The 21,259-nt window shown below is 34.2% G+C and overlaps 3 protein-coding genes across 6 annotated transcripts; 1 reads left to right on the top strand and 2 right to left on the bottom strand.

Moving 5' to 3' along the window:
- Positions 1 to 4,017: 4,017 nt before the first annotated feature.
- Positions 4,018 to 9,401, bottom strand: LOC8261850 (DEAD-box ATP-dependent RNA helicase 8). 2 transcript variants are annotated; one of them, XR_001536481.3, is made up of 10 exons: positions 8,557 to 9,400; positions 8,387 to 8,447; positions 7,050 to 7,284; positions 6,268 to 6,506; positions 5,789 to 6,040; positions 5,533 to 5,713; positions 5,263 to 5,351; positions 5,108 to 5,181; positions 4,867 to 5,006; positions 4,018 to 4,409 (listed from the first exon to the last, which is right to left on the bottom strand). XR_001536481.3 is itself a non-coding variant. In XM_002511785.4 (10 exons), the coding sequence occupies exons 1-9, from the start codon at positions 8,868 to 8,870 to the stop codon at positions 4,928 to 4,930; spliced, it is 1,524 nt and encodes a 507-aa protein (XP_002511831.1). In that variant the 5' UTR covers positions 8,871 to 9,401; the 3' UTR covers positions 4,018 to 4,409; positions 4,893 to 4,927. The 2 variants fall into 2 exon arrangements, 1 of the variants encoding a protein (XP_002511831.1); XM_002511785.4 differs by having other exon boundaries at positions 4,893 to 5,006; positions 8,557 to 9,401.
- A 2,543-nt stretch (positions 9,402 to 11,944) lies between these two features.
- On the bottom strand, positions 11,945 to 16,287 carry LOC8261849 (acetyl-coenzyme A carboxylase carboxyl transferase subunit alpha, chloroplastic). Its single transcript, XM_002511784.4, has 10 exons — positions 15,741 to 16,287; positions 15,537 to 15,611; positions 15,320 to 15,427; positions 15,059 to 15,219; positions 14,687 to 14,801; positions 14,440 to 14,594; positions 13,912 to 13,963; positions 13,763 to 13,831; positions 13,551 to 13,628; positions 11,945 to 13,145 (listed from the first exon to the last, which is right to left on the bottom strand). The coding sequence occupies exons 1-10, from the start codon at positions 16,080 to 16,082 to the stop codon at positions 12,132 to 12,134; spliced, it is 2,169 nt and encodes a 722-aa protein (XP_002511830.1). The 5' UTR covers positions 16,083 to 16,287; the 3' UTR covers positions 11,945 to 12,131.
- Positions 16,288 to 16,360: 73 nt separating this feature from the next.
- On the top strand, positions 16,361 to 21,039 carry LOC8261848. Of its 3 annotated transcripts, none has more exons than XM_048374674.1 (13): positions 16,361 to 16,556; positions 16,647 to 16,848; positions 16,992 to 17,066; positions 17,158 to 17,259; positions 17,460 to 17,500; positions 17,769 to 17,882; positions 18,387 to 18,501; positions 18,598 to 18,788; positions 18,874 to 18,990; positions 19,503 to 19,588; positions 19,753 to 19,986; positions 20,162 to 20,201; positions 20,298 to 21,039. In XM_048374674.1, exons 1-13 carry the CDS (start codon positions 16,509 to 16,511, stop codon positions 20,880 to 20,882), a joined length of 1,950 nt encoding a protein of 649 aa, XP_048230631.1. In that variant the 5' UTR covers positions 16,361 to 16,508; the 3' UTR covers positions 20,883 to 21,039. The 3 variants fall into 3 exon arrangements, with proteins under 3 accessions (XP_048230631.1, XP_048230627.1, XP_048230633.1); XM_048374670.1 differs by having other exon boundaries at positions 17,766 to 17,882; XM_048374676.1 differs by having other exon boundaries at positions 17,766 to 17,882; positions 20,162 to 20,197; positions 20,298 to 20,350.
- The last annotated feature ends 220 nt before the right edge of the window (positions 21,040 to 21,259 follow it).

Raw genomic sequence — 21,259 nt, 5'->3', positions numbered from 1 at the left:
AGTTGACAGATTTGCCTAAATGAATGAAGAAGATTAGAGTAAAGTGGGTTTTCAAAACTAAACTCAACGAAAATGGAGAGGTTGACAAGTGTAAAGCTTGGTTGGTAGCAAAAGGATATGCACAACAACATGGCATAGACTATACTGAGGTGTTTGCTCCTGTGGCTAGGTGGGATACGATTCGAATGATAATTGCTTTAGTAGCACGAAATAGTTGGAGTGTGTATCAGCTTGACGTCAAAAGTACTTTCTTGTATGGAGAGCTAAATGAAGCAGTCTTTGTTGAGCAGCCACAAGGTTATGAGAAGAAAGGCGAAGAGTATAAGGTGTACAAATTGAAGAAGGCATTGTATAGCCTTAAACAAGCCCCTCGTGCATGGTATAGCCGGATTGAAGCATATTTTATCAAAAAATGATTTGAGAGGTGCAGCTGTGAACACACCTTATTCATCAAAACCGAAGATGGAGGTAAGATATTGATTGTTAGCTTATATATTGATGATATAATTTTTATTGGTAATGATGAGAATATGCATGTTAAGTTCAAGAATTCTATGAAACTTGAATTTGATATGAGTGATTTGGAAAAAATAAAATATTTTCTCGGAGTGGAGGTTTTACAAAAACCTGAAGGCATGTATATCAGTTAAAGAAAATATGCAAAAGAAGTCCTGGATAGGTTTAAAACAGAGAAGAGCAACAGTGTGAAGAATACCTTTGTTCACGGCGTTAGACTGATGAAGAATGAATGAGTCAAGATCAATGCTACCATGTACAAACAATTGGGTGGAAGTCTTATGTATCTAACGACAACAAGGCCGGACCTGATGTATGTGGTATGTCTTATTAGCAGATTTATGGAAAGTCCAACTAAATTGCATTTGCAGGCTGCGAAAAGAGTGTTAAGATATTTGAAAGGCACCGTAGATTTGGAGATATTTTATCAAAAGGAGGGTAATGGAGAGTTGATGGCATGTACTGACAGTGATTATGCAGGAGATGTAGACAATAGAAAAAGTACTTCTGGTTATGTGTTTTTACTTGGTGAAGGAGTTATGTCTTGATCATCTAAAAAACAGTTGGTAGTTACTGTATCAACTACTGAAGCAGAGTTTGTGGCAGCTGCTTCTTGTGCTTGTCAAGGGGTGTGGATGAGGAGAGTATTGGAAAAGCTTGGTCATTCTTAAGGCAAATGTACCACTGTGTTATGTGACAATATTTCTACCATTAAGCTTTCAAAGAATCTAGTCATGCATGAACGCAACAAACACATTGACGTAAGGTTTCATTTTTTACCTGATTTGACCAGAGATGGAGTTATTGAACTAAAGCATTGTGTCACACAGGAACAAATTGCAGACATTATGACAAAGCCACTTAGATGTGTTCTTGATGTTACGTGAGTTAATGGGTGTGTGTGAGGTACGACGAATAAATTGAAAGCATTATGGCAATCAGTTTAGGAGAGAAATTGTTGAGATTATTAGAGTTATAGTTGAAGTTTTCTAAGTTTCAGTTAATAAATCATATTGGTAAGGATATTAGGTAGAGTCTTACCTTTTTTTTAGTTATTTACCACGATATTAGGAGAGTAAACGTGGGTTGTTATTATTCATTTTTATCTCTTTGTAAGGTTTATATAAGCCAACATCTACTTTGAATTCAAGAGATTTTTCTCTGTGACATTCTCTGAAATACTTTATGTTTAGAGTTTATAAAAGCAACATATCAAATCTAATGATTCAATTTATATCAATGTTATTTAACTGAAAACCAAATTTGGATAAAATGTCAATATTACCCCTAAAATTGTTCACAAAGATTAGGATTGCACTATGGTATCTTTTAGATATTTTTTTTAATATCATAGTATCATTTTTTTATAAGATTATATTAATATCATTTCCATTCTTTATTCTTATTTGTTCTTGTTATTGTTATAAAAATTTAAATAACTATAATAAATATAAAACTATTATTATTTTTGGCACTTTAAATAAATTTTTTAATTTTATTTTTATATATTTTTAACCGTCTTTTCATATATTTTGGAGTGGAGTAGTTGTGGGGGCATGACACTCTGAAATAAAATCAAGGTATTCTTTTGGCGTCTTTTCGTGGATGCCTTGCCAATGGGAGTAAATATGAACCACCGTTTTGATATGGCCATTGTTTGTGGTTATTGTGGCCTTTCAGAAACTGCAAATCATTTGAGACCCTTCATAAAATCTTCGGAGACTTTCATCAAGCACCTTCAAAGTCATTCTTAATTGTTTACTTCACCCATTAACACGCTGCCTCAAACAACTCCAAAGAGTCCCTTTGAAACGATTTCTCATTTCCTTCTCAAAAACACCTAATCAAATTAGCCAATCTCTCATTTTTCAATTGTTCCTCAACTTTAGCCTCCTCTTACTAAAAGAAAAGGAAAAGAAAAAGGCGCAAAATATAAAAACCTCTTGTCATGCTTCTTTCATGGAATAATATAACAAATACCAATTGACACAACAAATGCCATAATGGACCCTTTTGTTTTCCCGATACAATAGCGCTATGAACTGATGGACAAATTGTTAATGAACTGATAAAGGACTTTTGTTTTGTTAATAGAATTATAGAAAGAAAAAGAAAGAGAAAGAAAAAGGAAGATGTTGCTTGGTTAACATGACCTGAATAAGAAAGAAAAATAGAAAAAAGAAGATATTATATCAGAAGAGTATAGAATTAATTATCAGACCCATGCTATATCATATTTCTTCCATCATTATAACTTTCACCTTTTAATAATATACTCGAAATAAAAAAGTATTTTAATAGAATTAATTATAGAAAAATTAGCTAGATCAGATTAATTTACTTTTCTATAAATATTTCAAAATTTATTATATATATTTCAATATAAGTATAAAATAAAATAAAAAATTAGTATTGTATTAAATATATAAGAATGACAAATAATTGGAATTCTTGATTTGAAAAAATAACCGTTATAATAGAGTGGAGGGAGTAATAAATAAATGGGAGTTTATACTATTTAAATGCTAAATGGTGGAGGGGCCTGAATAACTGAAAAATTAATTTTGTGGTTAACTGTGCCAAAAAATAGTTAAAAAGATAGATACGGTCCTTACTGTAAACATGAAGGGTAAAAATGCACATTCTTCCTTAACAAAACAACCAATGTTATGAAATGAAATTGTACACCCGCAAATGATGGTGGCGGAGAATGAGTAAGAAATAACTTAATATGGAATTTATTTTTCTATTGTTATTTAAGTTTTTATAAAGAAAAATATGAGAGACAAACTCTGGCATACCTGATCCACTTTGTCCATAAATGGGTTAGATAGCCCATAAATATAATTTTGGATCTATTTGCTAAAAAAGTTAAAAATTAGAAGTAGACCTTTTTGACCCCTAATAGGAGTCCAAGGGGTCGATTTACTTTCGACAGTGCAACATCGTGAAATACAATAAACCACACTCCAAAGAGACCTAAATTAGACCAATGAAACTATGCCCGTAGATACCCAGGCCTTGACAAAACCATCTTGAAAACTCTACACTTCTCCCGCTCGAACACCGGCGCCGCAATCCGTTACACCCTTCTTAATTTTCGTTTCTACCCTTAATGTCCAAATTCCTAATAAACTCGGCTTACGAGACGCATTGACAATGCATTAGGCAGTTATCCCAACCAAAACACGGTGAAGGAATTTCGAGACAACCCAGTAAAATCCTAATAAGACCAAAGGCGGTCAAAATAGAATTCTTTGCATTGCATTGAATCACACCTCATGAAGGCCACCCGAGGATCATACATCAGATGCAGCTGCAAGTTTGATTTGTTTTCCGAGCATTCTCCGCTGTGGGGAGACTGACCAGATGATCCTACTTGACCATATTATAAATCATTCATTGCGACAGATCTGTCACAAAGACAATATAGCAGCCTTAAGACTGTAGCGCTACCTGGATGAGTTAAAAAATGTAGTAGCAGAAATAAACATAATCCAGTCCAATAGAAATAGAGATTTCTTTTATTTTCTTTTCAGTCATTGCCATTAGTAATGTGTTGGATGGGAGAAGGGGCAAGGGAGGAGAGGATATTTCTTTCCAGAGTACAGCCTTAAATTCAACAGTGATACTAAAGCTGATAATACCAAACCAGTCTGTTATGGAAATCCAACACAACACAAACTGGACCCAGCATCTATCTGGGATTTATAAACCATTAAAACTCTAACCTATAATCCTGTTAAGGTCTCAGGCTATGAAAATCCAGAAACAAACAAAAGCATTCCAGGGTTCAATGCATACAGCAATCGAAGTCTCCATCAACAATACTTAATTCGTAAAAGTCACCCTCGGATGCAGAGCTACATTCATCTTTGGCAGCCAGCTTGAACCTATGAAGCAAATGAATAGTATGATATCATCAGCATAACTTAAATTACTTGCATGTTAAACTAATATATAAAGTGGGGATAGGATCAAGCAATAATCCAAATTCCCTTTGTAATGTCTAGCTCCAAAAACTAGCAAAATCATGATCAAATAGACCTCTGTTACTACAGGTACTACTTAGGATTTGTCAATTTGAGGCATATTAACTAATCCAGATTTTCATAAGAAAGAGTCATTTATCAGAATTTAAATTCAAAAATTCAAAATACTCCCATCTTTTAGCCACATAAGTTTTCAAAAATCAATGTAACGAAATCACTCTACTGGACTACATGTGCTAGGGCTTACAATGTTGGCTCAATGCAAATCAATAATCAGAGGCATGCAAACAAATAGTGATGTTATAAGACATCTCAAGCACCGAGCAATAATAATGACAATCCACTTGCTATTACTCACCATTGCCACCCCTTGTTGCTACTCACCGTTGTTGATTGAGGGGCGAAAATTCTACCACAAGTTACCGGCAATATATTGCCTGATCAATATGTGGAGGAATTTGCTTAATTTCAGTTCCGAGTTCTTGCTCAATCCTATACCTGTTTAAACATAGTTTGACATTAGGAGAGAGAAATCAGGAAATATTATTAACAGAAAGTTTATATACAGGAAGAGGGAAGGCACGTGGAAAGAAGCATACAAGTTAAAGCGGTCTTCATAGGTAATCAGATTGACAGCCAAACCAAGGTGTCCAAACCTTCCTGATCGACCAACCTGCATGTGAAATGAATGTTCATATAATGTATATACTGTAAACAATGAACTAGTGGTTGAAAGGTCTCATGTTCTACATACCCTGTGAAGATAGGTCTCAGAATTCTTGGGGAAATCAAAGTTGATAACCACATTAACTGCTTGGATGTCTATACCCCTAGTAAATAAATCTGCAGCAGACATTGGTACCATTAGGATATTATGCACCAAGCATCTTTCAAGTACCATCTAACAAAGAAACAGAAAAAAAAAAACTAGAGCAACTGACACAGATTCGTGCAACATATTAAATTAATGAACAAAACCAATAGTAATAAGAATACATAATGTGTGAAAAAATCAGTCACATACCAGTGCAAACAAGATTCCGGCATGCACCATTGCGGAAATCATGAAAGACTCTGTTGCGATGATCTTGTAACATCTTTGCGTGAATATAAAAGCAAGAATAGCCAAGCTCTGTGATCTTCTTTGCCAACAGTTCTACCCGATTCACCGAATTGCAGAAAATGATCGATTGATTTATTTGAAGCTGCATATAACCAGAAATGTATCATATCCACAGAAAAACAGAAACCATAAATCAGTAGTTTAGTTACAATCAAACCTTAGAGAAAAGAGTATTTAGACAATGGACTTTCTGCCGTTCTTCGACAAAAGCATAAAATTGTGTAATACCCTTAAGGGTAAGCTCATCCATAAGATTGATAACATAAGGCTTCTGCAAGAATCTATCCTTGAAGTCCTTAACAGTAACAGGAAATGTTGCAGAAAACATCAAAATCTGACGAGTTGGAGGAAGAAAACGAATCAGCTGCTCCACAGAAGGTTGAAATTCAGGAGACAAAAGCTTATCGGCCTGAAAAAGTGGCACTCCAGTTAAACTAAAGCAAATTATGTACAGTAACAATATTGCTTCATTAAGCTAAAATCTAAAACAAAAATGCAAAAATGGTATGCAAACTTCAATTAGAAAGCATACAAAATAGTCTCCTGAAAGTTGGAAAGCTCTTTCAAGAACATTTCTGAGCGGAACAGCTAAGCCAAGAAATTACATTAAAGAACTTCAGTGGGGTTAGTACTAACCTCATCCATAACAAGCATTGAACAATCTTTCAAAACGCAAACACCCTTTTTTGCAAGATCTAGTATTCTTCCAGGAGTCCCAACTAATAAATGGACCGGTTGATATAAACGCATTATGTCATCTTTTAGACTTGTACCACCTGTGGTAACCATTACTTGAATTTTCAAATGCTTCCCAAGCTCCTTACAAACTTGTGATGTTTGAAGAGCCAACTCCCTTGTTGGAACAAGTATAACAACTGCAAGCAAAAGCATAAATCAAGTTATGCAGTGAATCAAGAGAGAAAAAATAACTGAAAAGAAATCAATATTAAGATGACACTAACATGCTGGTTAAAGAACAAATTATATGTGAATATTATAAAAAATATGCAGTTGGTGCACTCTTTATAAACATTTAATTTAAAGCTGAGATTGCATGAACAGATTAATAACAATTAGTAGTGTGCAAACTCTCATCAAAAGATCAGGCCAGCCCTAGTACAAAACACATCAATTCCAGAATTATTTAATTCATATCCAGTAAACCTATAAATAAATACTTCCAAAATATCATTACCTCCTATAGAAATTCTTGATTTTTCAAATAGCAAAAGCAACGCATACATTCATCTTCTAAAACTACAGTAAAACTAGCAACTCCAACCACCCCAAGAACTACATAATCCCAATCAAAAAAGTAATTTGTTAAATAACAACAAACAATTTCTTTAACAAATACAGAATCAAAATTGTACAAAAATATAAGATAAAAAAAAAGTTGATAGATGGTGACGATGAACCTTGAATAACATTGTTATCTTGGTCAATTTTTTCCAAGGCAGGAATGCAAAATGCTGCTGTTTTCCCAGTGCCATTTTTAGCTCTAGCAAGAATGTCGCTACCAGTAAGAGCAATTGGAATGCTCTCTTCCTGAATAGGAGAAGGTCTTTCAAACCCCTTCTCGTAAATTCCCATAAGCAGTTCTCGTTTCAGAAAATAGTCCTCAAATTCATTTCCTTTTGTGGCTGTGACATCCTGCAATTAAATATTTTAAATAAAAGCATGTCTCGTGAGTATGTAATTACAAAAATTTCTTCACACAATTTTCCCCGACCAAGTAAACAGCTGGTACTTTATTTTCAGACTTCCTTTCATCAGACTACAACTTTAAGACTATTTCCATGTTGAGCAACAGAATCTTAATGAAGCACAAAGCTCTTATTTGTGCATGATTTATGCTCCAACTCAAACAAGAGAACCTGAGGTACGGACAATAATTTATCATTGGTAAAGTCAAGCACCAAAACATTCATTAACCAGTACGCAAAAGGATAAGGAACAGTACATAATTCATGTCAAACAAAAATGAAGACGAAATTGAAGTCCAAAAAAATTCTAGTGAAGCACAAAGCTCTTATTTGTGCATGATTTATGCTCCAACTCAAACAAGAGAACCTGAGGTACGGACAATAATTTATCATTGGTAAAGTCAAGCACCAAAAAATTCATTAACCAGTACGCAAAAGGATAAGGAACAGTACATAATTCATGTCAAACAAAAATGAAGACGAAATTGAAGTCCAAAAAAATTCTAGTTAACTCTAAGTAATATGTGAAACCACAAGCAGTGACACAATTACTATTTATACTGGGAACATTACACATGATACTACCTGCATATTGATTTTACAGACTAAAACTCTCAAAAATCTTATGGTTGAGAAGAAGCAATCACATTAATGGAATTCCTTGTATCTACAGGGAAAAAAGACTCATTTAATATTTAATAGATGCTCCTCTTAAACTATAGACTGCCAATTCAGCCTCACATGACTTGCGGCTACCATTTAATTATGACTATCTTATCTTCTAACTTAAGGAGTAATGTAGGACACCTAAGTAATCTTAAATAACTTGTAGTTGTGTGTCAAATTCAAAGCATAATCAACCTCCCTACAATAAACAATTAGGATTTTACGCAGCCATGAGCAAATTGCAGCACAAACTCCATCTCAACAGGAAATAGATAAGAAAGGATTCCAAAAACAAAATAAGAATAATATTACTCCCACCAAGGTATGTCACAGGTTGACATAATCATAAGAATCTCAAGCATGTAAATAGTAAAGTACCATACCTCTGTTTTGTAGCGTGTATCAGGTGGTGGTATCTTTAGCCTGGCCTTCCAATCTTGTGAACTGAAGAGATAATACCGAATAATTTAGACCAATCAATATTAATTCAGTCACTAAGAAGAACAACTGCCCTATAGAAGCAAGAAAATGTACTAGATATTAAGAAGCATACGTGGAGTCCACAGCCTCGGACTGAACGGTCTTTTCCACCTCGTCAACGCTGGAATCTGCAGGAGGTAGTTGGCTCCTTCTTAACCACTGCTGCTGCTGTTGCTGCTGCTGCTGTTGCTGCTGAAGATGATGTTGATGATGTTGCTGATGTTGGAACTGCTGATGGTGATTCTGCATCATATTTCTCTGAACATACTGCTGTTGCGGAACCCTTGATTGAAAACTGGGGTTCGCGTTCATACCTGCGCCTCTTCCGGCGCCAATTCCTGGCGGATACCGCCCTCTATTGTTATTGTTGTTGTTGTTGTTGTTCATCACTAACAAACCCTAACCCTAACTACTACTTAGCCAACCACAATTCGAATCCAAAAATTTGTGCAAAAAGAGTGCGAACTACCGAAACCTATAACAGTTAATAGTCACAACAAACAATGGATTCTACAATATCTATCTGAGATTGAGAAATAATGAAAAATTTTATACAAAAGAAGACAGACAAAAATCTAGGGTTTCTCGACAGGGTATAACTGTAGATAAAAATGAAAAAAACAGGACAATTGAGCAGACGAAGTCGATTTTGTACGGAAATGGGAGATCGTAAAATTGGTGGAAAATCCAGGTAAAAAATGCAGCGGATCTGAAGTGAAATTGAAAAATGGTTCGATTTCGAGGGGTTGAGGAAGCAAACTGGAAGAAATTATGGATTAATTTTGTAACTGAAAGGAGGAGAGAGGAAAGTTTGAGCGCTGATTCATGTCGTTGAGGAGGTTTTGTTCGAGTGAGTTTGTGTTTTGTGGAAAGAAAAGGCGTAAAATGACGAAGAAACCGTCCTAGCTAGGGCATCAATACATCGCTTCGTATTTGCATTTCTATCCCTTTTGTTTTCTATATTTTTATATATCATTCTTATAATTTTCTTTTACTTCTTTTTTATCTCTTTTGAGTTTCTTAATTTTATAAATACCCCTTCACGTGTTTAGTTTTATAGTAAATATATATAAAATTTTAAATGAAATTTTAAATATAATTTTTTTTATTTGCAACTAAAAAAATAAATATTAATTTTTTTTTAGTTTTATTAAACATAATATATTTATTTATTATAATTTATTATATTTTATGAATATATATATATATATATATATATATATAATAATTTTAAAATATGCTCTATACATTGATCGGATATAATTTTACATTTATTGGATATTTTATTAAATGAGAGTGTTATTTGAATTAAGGAAAAAACTTATGAAATTGGGTATGTTTAGAACATGATAAAACAGAAAATAATAATATCTATTTTTATATAAAATAATATTAAATATATCATTCAAAATTTTAAATACTAAAATAACTTTATATGAAGTAAATCCTTAATAATGATTTTGCATTCATAAACATATTGTATTTTCATCAAGTAAGTAGACCTATATGATTAAACATATTTTATTAAAAACCTCATAATAATAATCAACATATATTAATAACTAATAACCAATAGTATTCAAATATTAACAATCACATAAAAAAGATTTGGATAGTTTAAATCAAAATGTCCACATACTAAATAACAAATCTCAAAAATCATAATTATATAGCATGGATGTGATTATTAAAATAACACTATAGAAAAATAATAATTCACTTATATTAGAATGAATTGTAACATATAATCTTTTACTTTTAATGCAACGGGTTAAATATTTATTTTTTAGTGTATACATCTTATAAATTTTATAGCAAATACAAGCTTATGAAAATACAAATTTCACAATAAATTTTTTATTACAAAATGCAATATAACATTCAAAAGTGTTTCAATTAAATAAATAACTAGTTATTTATCCGTGCGTTGCATGATCATTATTATTATTTTGATTATAAAATTAAGTCGATAGATACAATTTAATAAATTTTTTAATATTTAATATTATTCTGTAAAATTTTAAAAAATAATAACAAACTAACTATTTTTAAAATATCTTTTTTTTTTAAATTCTAAGATTTTGTTAATATAATAAAATAAAAATTATTTATTAGTTAATTTTAATGTTATATATTAACATATCAATATAATTGATATTACTATTTTCTAAAATTAAAGATTTATTATATAATTAAAAATTTAATTTATTATTAAATATAATGTTAAAAATATAATTTAAAATATTATTTTCTATATTATAATTATTATCTAATTATAAAATTAGTATTTATTATTTAATATAATATTAAAGTATAAATAATATACTACTTCTTAATATAAAATTAATATCGTTATCTGATTAAAAAAATTATTTATTAGTTAATATAATATTAGAATATAATTAATGTGCTATTATTTTTTGATTAAATTTTATATTATTATTTGATTAGTAAATTATTTATTAGTTATTCTGGTATTAAAATACATCTTATTTCTTAGGGTTAGAGTCGGTATTTAATTAACAATGTAATTTATTAATCAATAAATTAATAAAAAATTAAAAAATTGTATATAAGCTTAAACTCTATGTGTCAAAAGTAGTACATATGTTATAATTTGTGAAAAATTTAATATACGTATTAGAAAAAATTTAAATTTTAAAATTTAATATATATATATATAAATAGCTAATAATATTTATAAATTACGTGATATTAATAAATTAGCAATAAGGGGTGGCAGATAATATTTAACTTTCCAGGGAGATTGTTTAGGAATATCAAACTGTTTAGGGGGCGAACCGCAAAAACAAGAAAACAAGAAAAATACGAAAAACTGGATTATTATTGACTTGGAGTTTGGTATTTTAAAAGAAAAATTGTGGGACCGACAAAACTATAAAGAAAAAGTTGTAACCACTCAGCATTTAGCAAATCAAAAGCTAATCAATAATTTCTGTCGTTTGAAAATAAAAAAGAATGAAAATAAAATACAGCAGACCAGCAACTAATGGAGCAGTAGTGATAATTACTTAGTTATTGAATCAAGACTGACAGACCCGGAAGCTTCCTGAAATCACTGGTTAAGTCTCACATTTTCCCATTATTTGTGTTTCTTTTTAGAATAAATTAAGCAGAGTGTTGATTTTATTGTTAGTTTAGTTGGCAACTGGATTTATTTCCATCGATGCTACCATAAAATTATGCACTATTTAGAAAGAAAAGAAAACAAATTTCTACTGTTGTTAGCAGAGCTGACATGCACCACCAAACCAATTCCAACAAGGATATTATTCAGGACTTCCATTATGGATTGAAGGCAGAAACAAGCAGGAGCATCCTGATAGATGCATAAAATTTATACAAGAGAACATTGCAGGATCTCATTCAGGTTTCTGCTATGGTTTGAAAAGCCAGAAAGCATTTTGATAACACTTAAAAAACTTTACGATATCCCATCATGAGGCTGATTTTAAACACCCTGGAATCAGTTGCCATAAACAATCACAGTTACAAAAGAATACTAGAATACTGACCATCATGTCTAAGAACATGCAATCATAACTTACAATAGCTCGCTTTCTTAAAGAGAAAAAAGAGAAAAGAGAGAGACCTTTCTATATACCCTGTAAAGGAATAAATTACATGTCACAATCTACCGTTTTCAGTACCAACCTTATCTTCGGTTGTTTCTAAGGCGGACACCAACTCCTCTCTTATATTCTCAAACTTCTCCTTCAATGCCATGGCATCTAGAGCAGAAAGAATCTTTTCCTTGATCTCAGATTCCAATTTCTCTACTTTTTCTGAACTTGATCCTTTTGTTATCTCTGATTTCAACTCCTCAACTTTGCCGTTAAGACCTGCTACATCTATTACTCTTTCAATCTCCTGTGAGATATCTTTGTTAATGCTCTCTATTTTCTGTCGCAGAGCAGGAGGTGGTGTTGCTATATTTCTCTTGGTGACCCCAATAACCTGCAAGCCAGATGACTCTAGAACCTTCAGCAGCTCCTTGTTAGCTCTTTCTACTTCCTCCACTAAATCCTTATTTAGTACATCCCCCTTGGACAACTTTTCTTCAGTGTCCCTTATAATTTTCATTTTTGCTTTTACCTCCTCTGGAACTTTTTGGTTAATCTCTGCTTTTAGTTTCTCACTCCTGTCTTTAAGCTCCATGAGCCTATGCACAGCGTTTAATTTTTGGAGCTTATGCTTTAGCGCAAGGTAAGCTCCTGGTCTTGACAAATTAAGCTTAAAATCTTCCATAATTTTGTCTACCTTCTCCTTCAAGTTACGGTTGAGGGGCTGGTTTGGTGGACGATTTGGGGCTTTAGATAACTCCAACTTGACTAATTCAAGCTTTTCCTGTAATCCCATTGAAATGAATGCATTGGTTATCTCTTGGTCTACATCTTGCTTGAGCTTCTCAATTGCTTCACTTGAAATTGTATTAACTGGTCTTTTGGATTCTAAAATCTGCCTTTTTAAATTTTCAAGCTCCACCTCTATATCAGCTGTCTTTGGTTTGCTGCCGTCGGATGGTTTCATGTTGCGTTTCCTCTCTGGCTCCACTGGAACGCCTTCTTGGAAGCCTCCGATATACCTAAACTTGAGCATCCGGTGATGGAGCAACTCCTCCTTATCCATATTTCCTAGTTCCTGTATTCATTATAGCACTTCTTTATGAGTGGGGGATGACCGGGAAATCAACAAAGCAAAAACTAAGAACAAATAGTATTGCAGGATCACAAAATAAGCTAAAGAAAACAAAATGAAAAGCTTCTTGCTCCGCTCGTAAGTAAGAAATCTAAGAATCTATTTTTAGAGCACTCTCATACAGATATTGACATATTATTGAGTGGGGTACAAGTAATAGAAAATGCAAAAGCTTCCTGCTGTACAAGGACAGTGGCAACAAGGTCTGCCCAAATTTTGAAGTTCTCCTGCAAAACCTTCAGTTTGCCATTTATACAAACAAGCACCCACAAAATATTCCATCTGATAACAAAGTTTATTTTGCTTATAAAAGTTCATTATATATGTAAATCTGCAGAGATCACTTACTTTCATGGTTTCGATAATTGTAATCTTAATTTGCTGGGAAGTCCATGAAGGATCTGCATGTGCACCCCCAAGGGGCTCCTGAAAGTGATGGCAATAACATTAATGATGAGAACATGGAACAGAAGAAAGTCGATGAGTTGATATGAATATATGTTGTTACTGATCTTGAGCATCCCAAAGAGAAACATTGTTTAAGGATTTGAATTTCATACAGCAATGATGCCATCTGCAATTTTGAGTCTGTAATGCTCTTGAGCTGTTATCCTTAGTTTCTCAGCTGCCTACACAAGTTGTAAGAGTGCTGCAATTAACAAAAATGACAAAAAACTCGTAATCCTTAACCGTCAAACAATTCAAGCACCTTTGGAGCGGCTTGGGAAGACTTCCACAGTATTGCAGCACATGCTTCAGGGCTGGTCCAATAAACAATATCATAGATAAAAAGTTCGAGACATTGTGGATAGAGTAAGAGATGATAAGAACTTCAACACTTAGCAAGCCAGAAACTAAACAACAGGAAAGGGAGATATCTATTCTGAGCATGAAGATTCCGACTTGGAGCTAAACCTAAGTATGAGGTTATATATAACAGTACAGATAAATATTTGCTTGTTCAAGCAGGGTCAAGGTCTTACTACAATTTGCTCCTAGTGATTACAGACTACTGCTATCAACTACATGCTTTAACAATGAATTGTTCATTGATGCATCTTCAAGGAGGATGCCATTGACAGAACCAGCAGATCTTAAGCATAAGAGACTTCTTTTTGCTGCTTCACCAACTTAACTCAGTGAAGAGGGATGAAGAATTCAACATCCACACCAAATTAACTTGTATCAGTTGCTTGGAGTTAAAGGACTTGACCAAAATGATTCTAGTAATGATTACCTTGCAACATAGAAAGCAGAATTTTCCAGCATAAAAAGTTTATTGGCACAAGCAATAGCAAGAGCTCCACCTGAACCGCCTTCTCCAGTTACAACTGTAATAATGGGCACTTTCAGGCCAAACATTGTCCTCAGATTATGGGCTATTGCTTCACCCTGAACAAAGTAAAACAGGTGAAATCATCCATGATGATGTATGATCAACATGAATTATGAGGAAAAGAGCAAAATCTAAGGTCATTCCTGACCTGACCAAGTTCCTCCGATTTCAGATCAGCAAAGGCCCCAGGAGTATCAACAAAGGTAATAATGGGAAAGCCATGATGATCAGCATATTTCATCATTCGTAAGGCCTTCCGGTAGCTGTTTACAGGGAATGTTTCAGCACAAATGGCAAGTCCTCATAGGAAACGCCACACAAAGCTTATGGTTGAATAATTTCGGAGACATTTTGCAATAATTCAGAATCAAAGTCACAGTCCAATCACAAATCTTAAAGCTATGATGCCATAACCTGACCAGTGCAACTGACAGGATCAATAATCAATTTTGTTTGCTATAGTCATAAGAAATTATGAAATGGCTTAGAGTTGTTTGCAATTTAAAAAGGCTCCCATTACCCATGAGGAGTTGGCATTGCAAAGTTACGAGCAATATTTTCCTTGGTGTTCCGACCTTTCTGGTGACCTATGAACATATAGCTTTTACCATCTATAGTTCCGATACCGGTCACAATAGCTGGATCATCATAACCTGCGCGGTCTCCATGAAGTTCCACCCACTAAAGGATAAAAGGAAACATTAAAAAAAAAAAAAGTAAGTCGGGCATTATACGTGCTACTCATAGATAAACAAAAAAGTGAAATAATATTAAAAACCACCTTCTCTGTGATATTGAATATATGATCAAGGACTGTTGGTCGGTTGGGATGTCTAGCAATAGTTAGGCGTTGAATGGGTGTCAAATGTGTATACAAATCTTTCAGAGCCTAAAACAGAAAGAGAGATAAGAATCATGTGCATTTGACAAGTATCAGAATTCAGAAGAAGAGTTAGTTGCTTATAACTTCAGGCAGCTAATAAGAGAAGAGGTTTAACCTGTTGATACTTGCTTTCTAGAGCCCCAATTTGATCACTAAAATCTAGGCCAGTCTCATCAGCCATTCTACGTACCTGGAGAAAGAAAGAAAGAAAGACATTGAAACTAATCAACTAATAAATGATTTCTTTGCCTCACATCACATGTTATTCATCTAAAAATTTCAAAGATTAGTGGATAAGTAAAAGCAACTAACCACTGACCTCAATAATTCTCTTCTCCAGATCCATCAATGGCTTCTCAAAAGGAAGGGTAACTGGTTTTGGTTTCTCAGCAAGGGGTTTGAAATGGGAAAGGTAAGACAAATGTCCAGTGTCAATATTAGGATCAATATCATCTGGCCAAGGATAATCGTGCTTCTTCCATTTCTTTACTTTTGCAATCACACGTAATCCCCTCCCAATTCCCGTCCTTTTGTAACCATTTACCCTTCTTAAACTACTTCTAAGCAAACCAGAAGCTAAAATTTCTTTATTTGAACCAAATTCAACTAAAATCCCATCTTCTCTTCCACAATATGCAGCTACTAGTGATAAGCTAGTCATTTCAACAATTCTCAGGTTAGATAATCACCAAAACTCAACCACCTGTGCTCTTGGATGTGTAAAAAAGTAAATGGAAAGGATGTGCTGCTGCGGGAAGAACTAACGGTCCAGATATCTTGGTAAAGCAGCTCAGTTATAGGAGAGTGATATCTACGTGCTTATTTTGCAGTTTTGGATTGACACACTGCACGATCTAATCTAGAAGATGGACAGGGCATCACATTTTCAAGAGAGGACTGGATAACTATAAAGAGTGAAAGGACCACTGGGACCCACCCGTCCACGAGCCCGTCAACTTTGCTCTATTAGTTTAGCTTCTAAACGCATCTTCGACTCCAGCCAGGATTACAATCACTTTATATTAATTTAACAAGCGTTTGATTGGTTCACTGTTTGCGGAAGAAGACTGTCTCCTGCAAATTCTCCATGGAATATCAAGATAGGAATGACATTCACAATTGTGTTATCAAACTGGTCAGTTTTGTTTTTTTTTTTCTTTCTAAATTCTTTTTCTTGACGATTGTAGCTGAAAATTTGAATTTGAATATAAATTTGCAATTGCAGAGAAAAAATCCTGAAAGACGAAGAGAGAAAGTATACATAGGATGCGGGGCTGGGTTTGGAGGTGACAGGCCATCGGCAGCACTTAAGTTACTTGAGAGAGTTAAAGAGCTTAATTATCTAGTGCTTGAATGTTTAGCTGAACGCACTCTTGCTGATCGTTTTCAGATTATGATATCTGGTGGTGATGGCTTTGATTCTCGCAGTATGTCTAGTCCTTTCCTTCCTAGGGTTTCATGGAATTTTTATTAATTAGTAGTGATTTGCAAATTTCATCCAACTAACGGAATATGGCAAGACCTGTTGTTCTGTTGCATCGTGATTTTTAACTCTAAATAATTTTTGCAGTCTCAGATTGGATGAGTTTGCTCCTTCCTTTGGCTGTGGAAAGAAGAACTTGTATTATAACCAACATGGGTGCAAGTAAGAATCTAAACATCAACTTATGATGCAATATTCAATATTTTGCAATTTCTTTTAGTTAAACATCTCTTTCAATCCTTTATTATCTCAGTGGATCCGGTTGGTGCTCAGGATAGTGTTCTAGAAGTTGCCAGCAATCTGGGTCTTAGTATTTCAGTTGCTGTGGCTTGTGAGGTTTCTTTCAATAAATCAGGTATCATTGGTGTCCTTAGAAATGAATCATGTGAATTTTTATTGGGGCTTGTTGGACAGAAATTTGCTATTGTTACTTCACTAAAAGGCTAGAAACTTATTTGAATCAAGTAATATATGCATTTGGCTTTCTTCATGCTGTTCATGTTTGTTAGATGACATAAAGTATTAGAACTTAAAACAAAAGTTTTTCATATTCAGGTTCAGGATCTCCACCTAGGGAATCAAATATTATGGAAGGTGTAAGAATCTGGTTCTCTTGTTTGCACTTCCTGTTTGCATTCGGTGTTCATAACTGTAACTCTTTTGTGTGCTTTTCTTTTTTAATTTAAATTTAAATTTTCTTTTGGCATTACATGTTACTCTCACAAAATGATGACTATTTCTGAAGCAGGCCTTGCATCTGCATGTTCATGCGATCCCTTCAGTGATGAAAATTTGCAAAAATTTTGAAATTATTGCTTTTTCTTACTTTTAAACATTACCAATATTTGGGTCTAATCTCAGAAGGCCATTAGCACATATCTGGGAGCAGCTCCAATTGTTGAGTGTCTGGAAAGGTATCAGCCAAATGTTATAATTACTTCACGAGTTGCTGATGCTGCCTTGTTCTTAGCACCCATGGTAATTTTATCTTTTTTTTTTTTCCTTTTATTTCTTTCTTTCTTTTGCCCATTACAGTGTGCTCATTACCTTTTATTTTAATGGTCTTTAATTATAGTTGGCATGGCTGTGGCATTGTTCCATTCATGTTATATGGAATCCAATACCGGATAGATTGGGCAATAGCAGGTCTACTGCGTAAAATAGTAATGGCCATTCATTTATTAAAGAACTGGACATGACTGCATATTCTAAGGCCTGCTCTGAAATGTGCCACAATGTTACTGGAAATAGGCATATTATTATGTGATGGAATGCACATTACTATTCTTCAAAATAAGTTCCAGCCATGGAGCTAATAGCTTTGCTGTTTTATTACTTGAGACGGTAACTTATTGCTTGAGAACATACATGAAAAGACATTATGCAGCCTTTTAAGCATAATTTGCACTTGTTTCATCAATTGCACTGTTGATTAATTACCTTCCAAAAAGTAATTTGATTAATGGCTTTGGAGTTTGATAGGTTTATGAACTGGGTTGGAATTGGGATGACCTGAAAGAGCTAGCTCAGGGATCATTGGCTGGTCATCTCCTAGAGTGTGGTTGTCAACTCACAGGAGGATACTTCATGCATCCAGGTGAGCTTGCTTTATTTGATCCGACAGAACTGCTAAAAGGACATATAGATAGAACGACAGTTATGGCTATAATGTTCTATGTTCTCTCTGTGACAGGCGACAAATATCGAGACTTGTCTTTCTCGTCTCTTCTGGATGTGTCACTTCCATATGCAGAAGTAAGTTTTGATGGACAAGTTTGTGTAGCAAAAACCAAGGGTAGCGGCGGAGTATTAAATTTCAATACTTGTGCCCAACAACTTCTCTATGAGATTGGAGATCCAGGTGCTTATATCACTCCTGATGTGGTAAGTTCTATATGTATGTGGAACACCATATTATATACAATGACTTTGAAAGGATAAGAAATTGAAAAGTTGTCTTGGAATGTAGGTAATTGATTTTCAGGACGTTTCATTTCACCCTTTGTCAAGTTGCCGTGTTCTCTGCTCTGGAGCAAAACCATCTTTAGATTCCAGGCCTGATAGACTCTTGCGCTTGGTCCCAAAGGTAATTTTATATATCTTTCTACATCTATCTTATGCATGATACAAACTAAATTTGATCAAATTTCGTGTTTCTCTTTCTTGTTTTATTTCTGATCCAGTCCCAAACAGAAGTTATGCTTAGTTCCTCTGATTGGCATCCAAGCCAACCTATTAAAATAATATTGATTTGTGGCGTAACCATAATGGAGGTTATAGTTGTAAAATATAAAATTCTTTTACCAAATTGCAAGTATCAAAAGAAAAGAAAGAAAGAAGCTAAGAACTGAAAACCCGTGACATTAAAATTCCATATCATAAAATGCATCTCCATTTATACATGGATTACGGCGTGCTAGAGTATGTTATCTGGTCTTTCCCCTTGAACCTCTTCCTTCTGCTCTTTCTTTTCTTCGATATTGGTTTGACTTGCAAACCATGTAGTAAGTTAGTTTGCTTCCTCCATTTTCACCTGGAAGTTAATGTAAGGCATTCCTCGATTCTTGACTGTTTCTGAGTTGCATTTGTCGTTTCCAGGATTTTGGTTGGAAAGGATGGGGAGAGATATCCTATGGCGGGTGTGAATGTGTTACACGTGCTAAAGCTGCTGAATATCTAGTAAGGTTGGTACTCAGAAGGCTGTAGTGAATTAAAGTGGTGTCAAGCTTTCCAAAGATGGTCATTGTGGTGTTTTCTTTTTGAAGAGACTATTATGGTTTTCAAGATTTCTTGTAATTTGTTTTAGACTATTTCATAAACTAATATGCATCATGTTTGATTAGGTCAGGTCATGGATGGAAGAAGTTTGTCCAGGTGCTAACTGTAATATAGTATCATATGTTATCGGACTTGATAGCCTGAAGGCAACTAGGATTATTGATGGCAATTCATCATGGACTACTTTCGAAGACATAAGGTTACGCATGGATGGATTGTTCGAGTTGGAGGAGCATGCAGTGTTATTTACAAGAGAGTTTACAGCTTTGTATACTAATGGACCGGCTGGTGGTGGTGGCATCAGGTCAATTTCTCTTCCGCCTTGTTCCTTTTTTTATTGTTAAAACCAGCAACATGTTTCTCGGGAATGCTTTAATGAGATCTTGTTTACTGGTTAAAGATTATTATGTAAAATTAGCCAAAAGAAGACTACTTTTCCCTTATTTGGACATGTTTAATTTCTTCATTTGTTGGTGCAGCACTGGATATAAGAAAGAGATAATTCTCAAAAAACAGTTGGTATTCTTCCCATCTCTCCTTTTCTAATCTGATTACATTATCACCATTAATTTGCAATACTGAAGTTTCTAAAATAATAATAATGATGATTTCCAGGTGGGACGTCAAGATGTTTTCTGGTGGACTGGAGTAAATTGCACGAAAGGAATGAATTCAGACAAGAAAGAGACTGATCATGGGGATGTGATGAAGAGGTCTGCTCTGCCAAAAGCTACTTCACCACCATTTTTGGAAGCTAATATGGATGATTGTTGTGTAGAATGTTCTTCACCAGTAATTAAAGCCACTCCGGCTCCATCCGGCAAGAAGATTCCACTATATAGTGTAGCACATAGCAGGACTGGAGACAAAGGAAATGACTTGAATTTTTCCATCATCCCACACTTCGCTCCTGATATCGAGAGACTGAAGATTGTTGTTACACCCCAATGGGTAAAGGGAGTTCTCTCTACCCTTCTGAATACCTCTTCATTTCCCGACTCGGTTGCTATCATGAAGAGAGACAAATGGATGAATGAACATGTTAATATAGAAATATATGAAGTCAGGGGAATCCATTCTTTGAATGTTGTGGTCCGAAACTTACTAGACGGTGGCGTCAACTGCTCTCGGAGGATTGACCGGCATGGGAAGACCATCTCAGACATTATACTGCCTCAGCAAATCGTGTTGCCTCCATGATGAGTGTAACCCACTTGAGCTTTCTTAACACTTTTAAGATTCTGATAGCTGCTAAATTTTTCACCTGTAATTATTAATATTTCACTTTTTTTTTTGGTCAATGATTAAATTAGTCTAAAATACATATTTTGGTACATAAGGATTTTACTTTTCTCTCTTTTTCCTTTTCAACGTTGCATTTTATTCTTATTATTTTACGTTCACTTTACTTTTTCATCACAAGACGAATTGAACTTCTATCATTTAATTAAGGATAATAATTGACAAAGTATAATTTAGTCTGTCTTTAATAAAGAAAGAGCCTTCTTTCCAGGACATATCAATTTTCCTTTATTCTGGCACGCTACTGATCCAAGGGTGAGGCCAATTGGCCTAAA

Source organism: Ricinus communis, chromosome 1 (assembly GCF_019578655.1).
Source record: "Ricinus communis isolate WT05 ecotype wild-type chromosome 1, ASM1957865v1, whole genome shotgun sequence".
In the NCBI taxonomy this organism is placed as follows: domain Eukaryota; kingdom Viridiplantae; phylum Streptophyta; class Magnoliopsida; order Malpighiales; family Euphorbiaceae; genus Ricinus; species Ricinus communis.
The sequence above is the reverse complement of the archived record's forward strand: the minus strand, read 5'-3'. Positions and strand labels throughout refer to the sequence as shown.

Bases quoted from the DNA above. Each gene is read 5' to 3' on its own strand.
- LOC8261848 (XM_048374670.1), top strand. From the start codon at position 16,509: ATGGAATATCAAGATAGGAATGACATTCACAATTGTGTTATCAAACTG. The intron at 17,260-17,459 runs GTATCATTGGTG...TTTCATATTCAG, and splicing joins GGTTTCTTTCAATAAATCAG to GTTCAGGATCTCCACCTAGG. The intron at 19,589-19,752 runs GTTGGTACTCAG...TGATTAGGTCAG, and splicing joins GCTGCTGAATATCTAGTAAG to GTCATGGATGGAAGAAGTTT.
- LOC8261850 (XM_002511785.4), bottom strand. From the start codon at position 8,870: ATGAACAACAACAACAACAACAATAACAATAGAGGGCGGTATCCGCCA. The intron at 6,041-6,267 runs GTTAGTACTAAC...CCACTTTTTCAG, and splicing joins CAATGCTTGTTATGGATGAG to GCCGATAAGCTTTTGTCTCC. The intron at 5,182-5,262 runs GTATGTAGAACA...TTTCACATGCAG, and splicing joins CTGAGACCTATCTTCACAGG to GTTGGTCGATCAGGAAGGTT.
- LOC8261849 (XM_002511784.4), bottom strand. From the start codon at position 16,082: ATGACTAGCTTATCACTAGTAGCTGCATATTGTGGAAGAGAAGATGGG. The intron at 15,428-15,536 runs GTTAAACCTCTT...TTTCTGTTTTAG, and splicing joins TAGAAAGCAAGTATCAACAG to GCTCTGAAAGATTTGTATAC. The intron at 14,802-15,058 runs GTAATGGGAGCC...CCCTGTAAACAG, and splicing joins GCAATGCCAACTCCTCATGG to CTACCGGAAGGCCTTACGAA.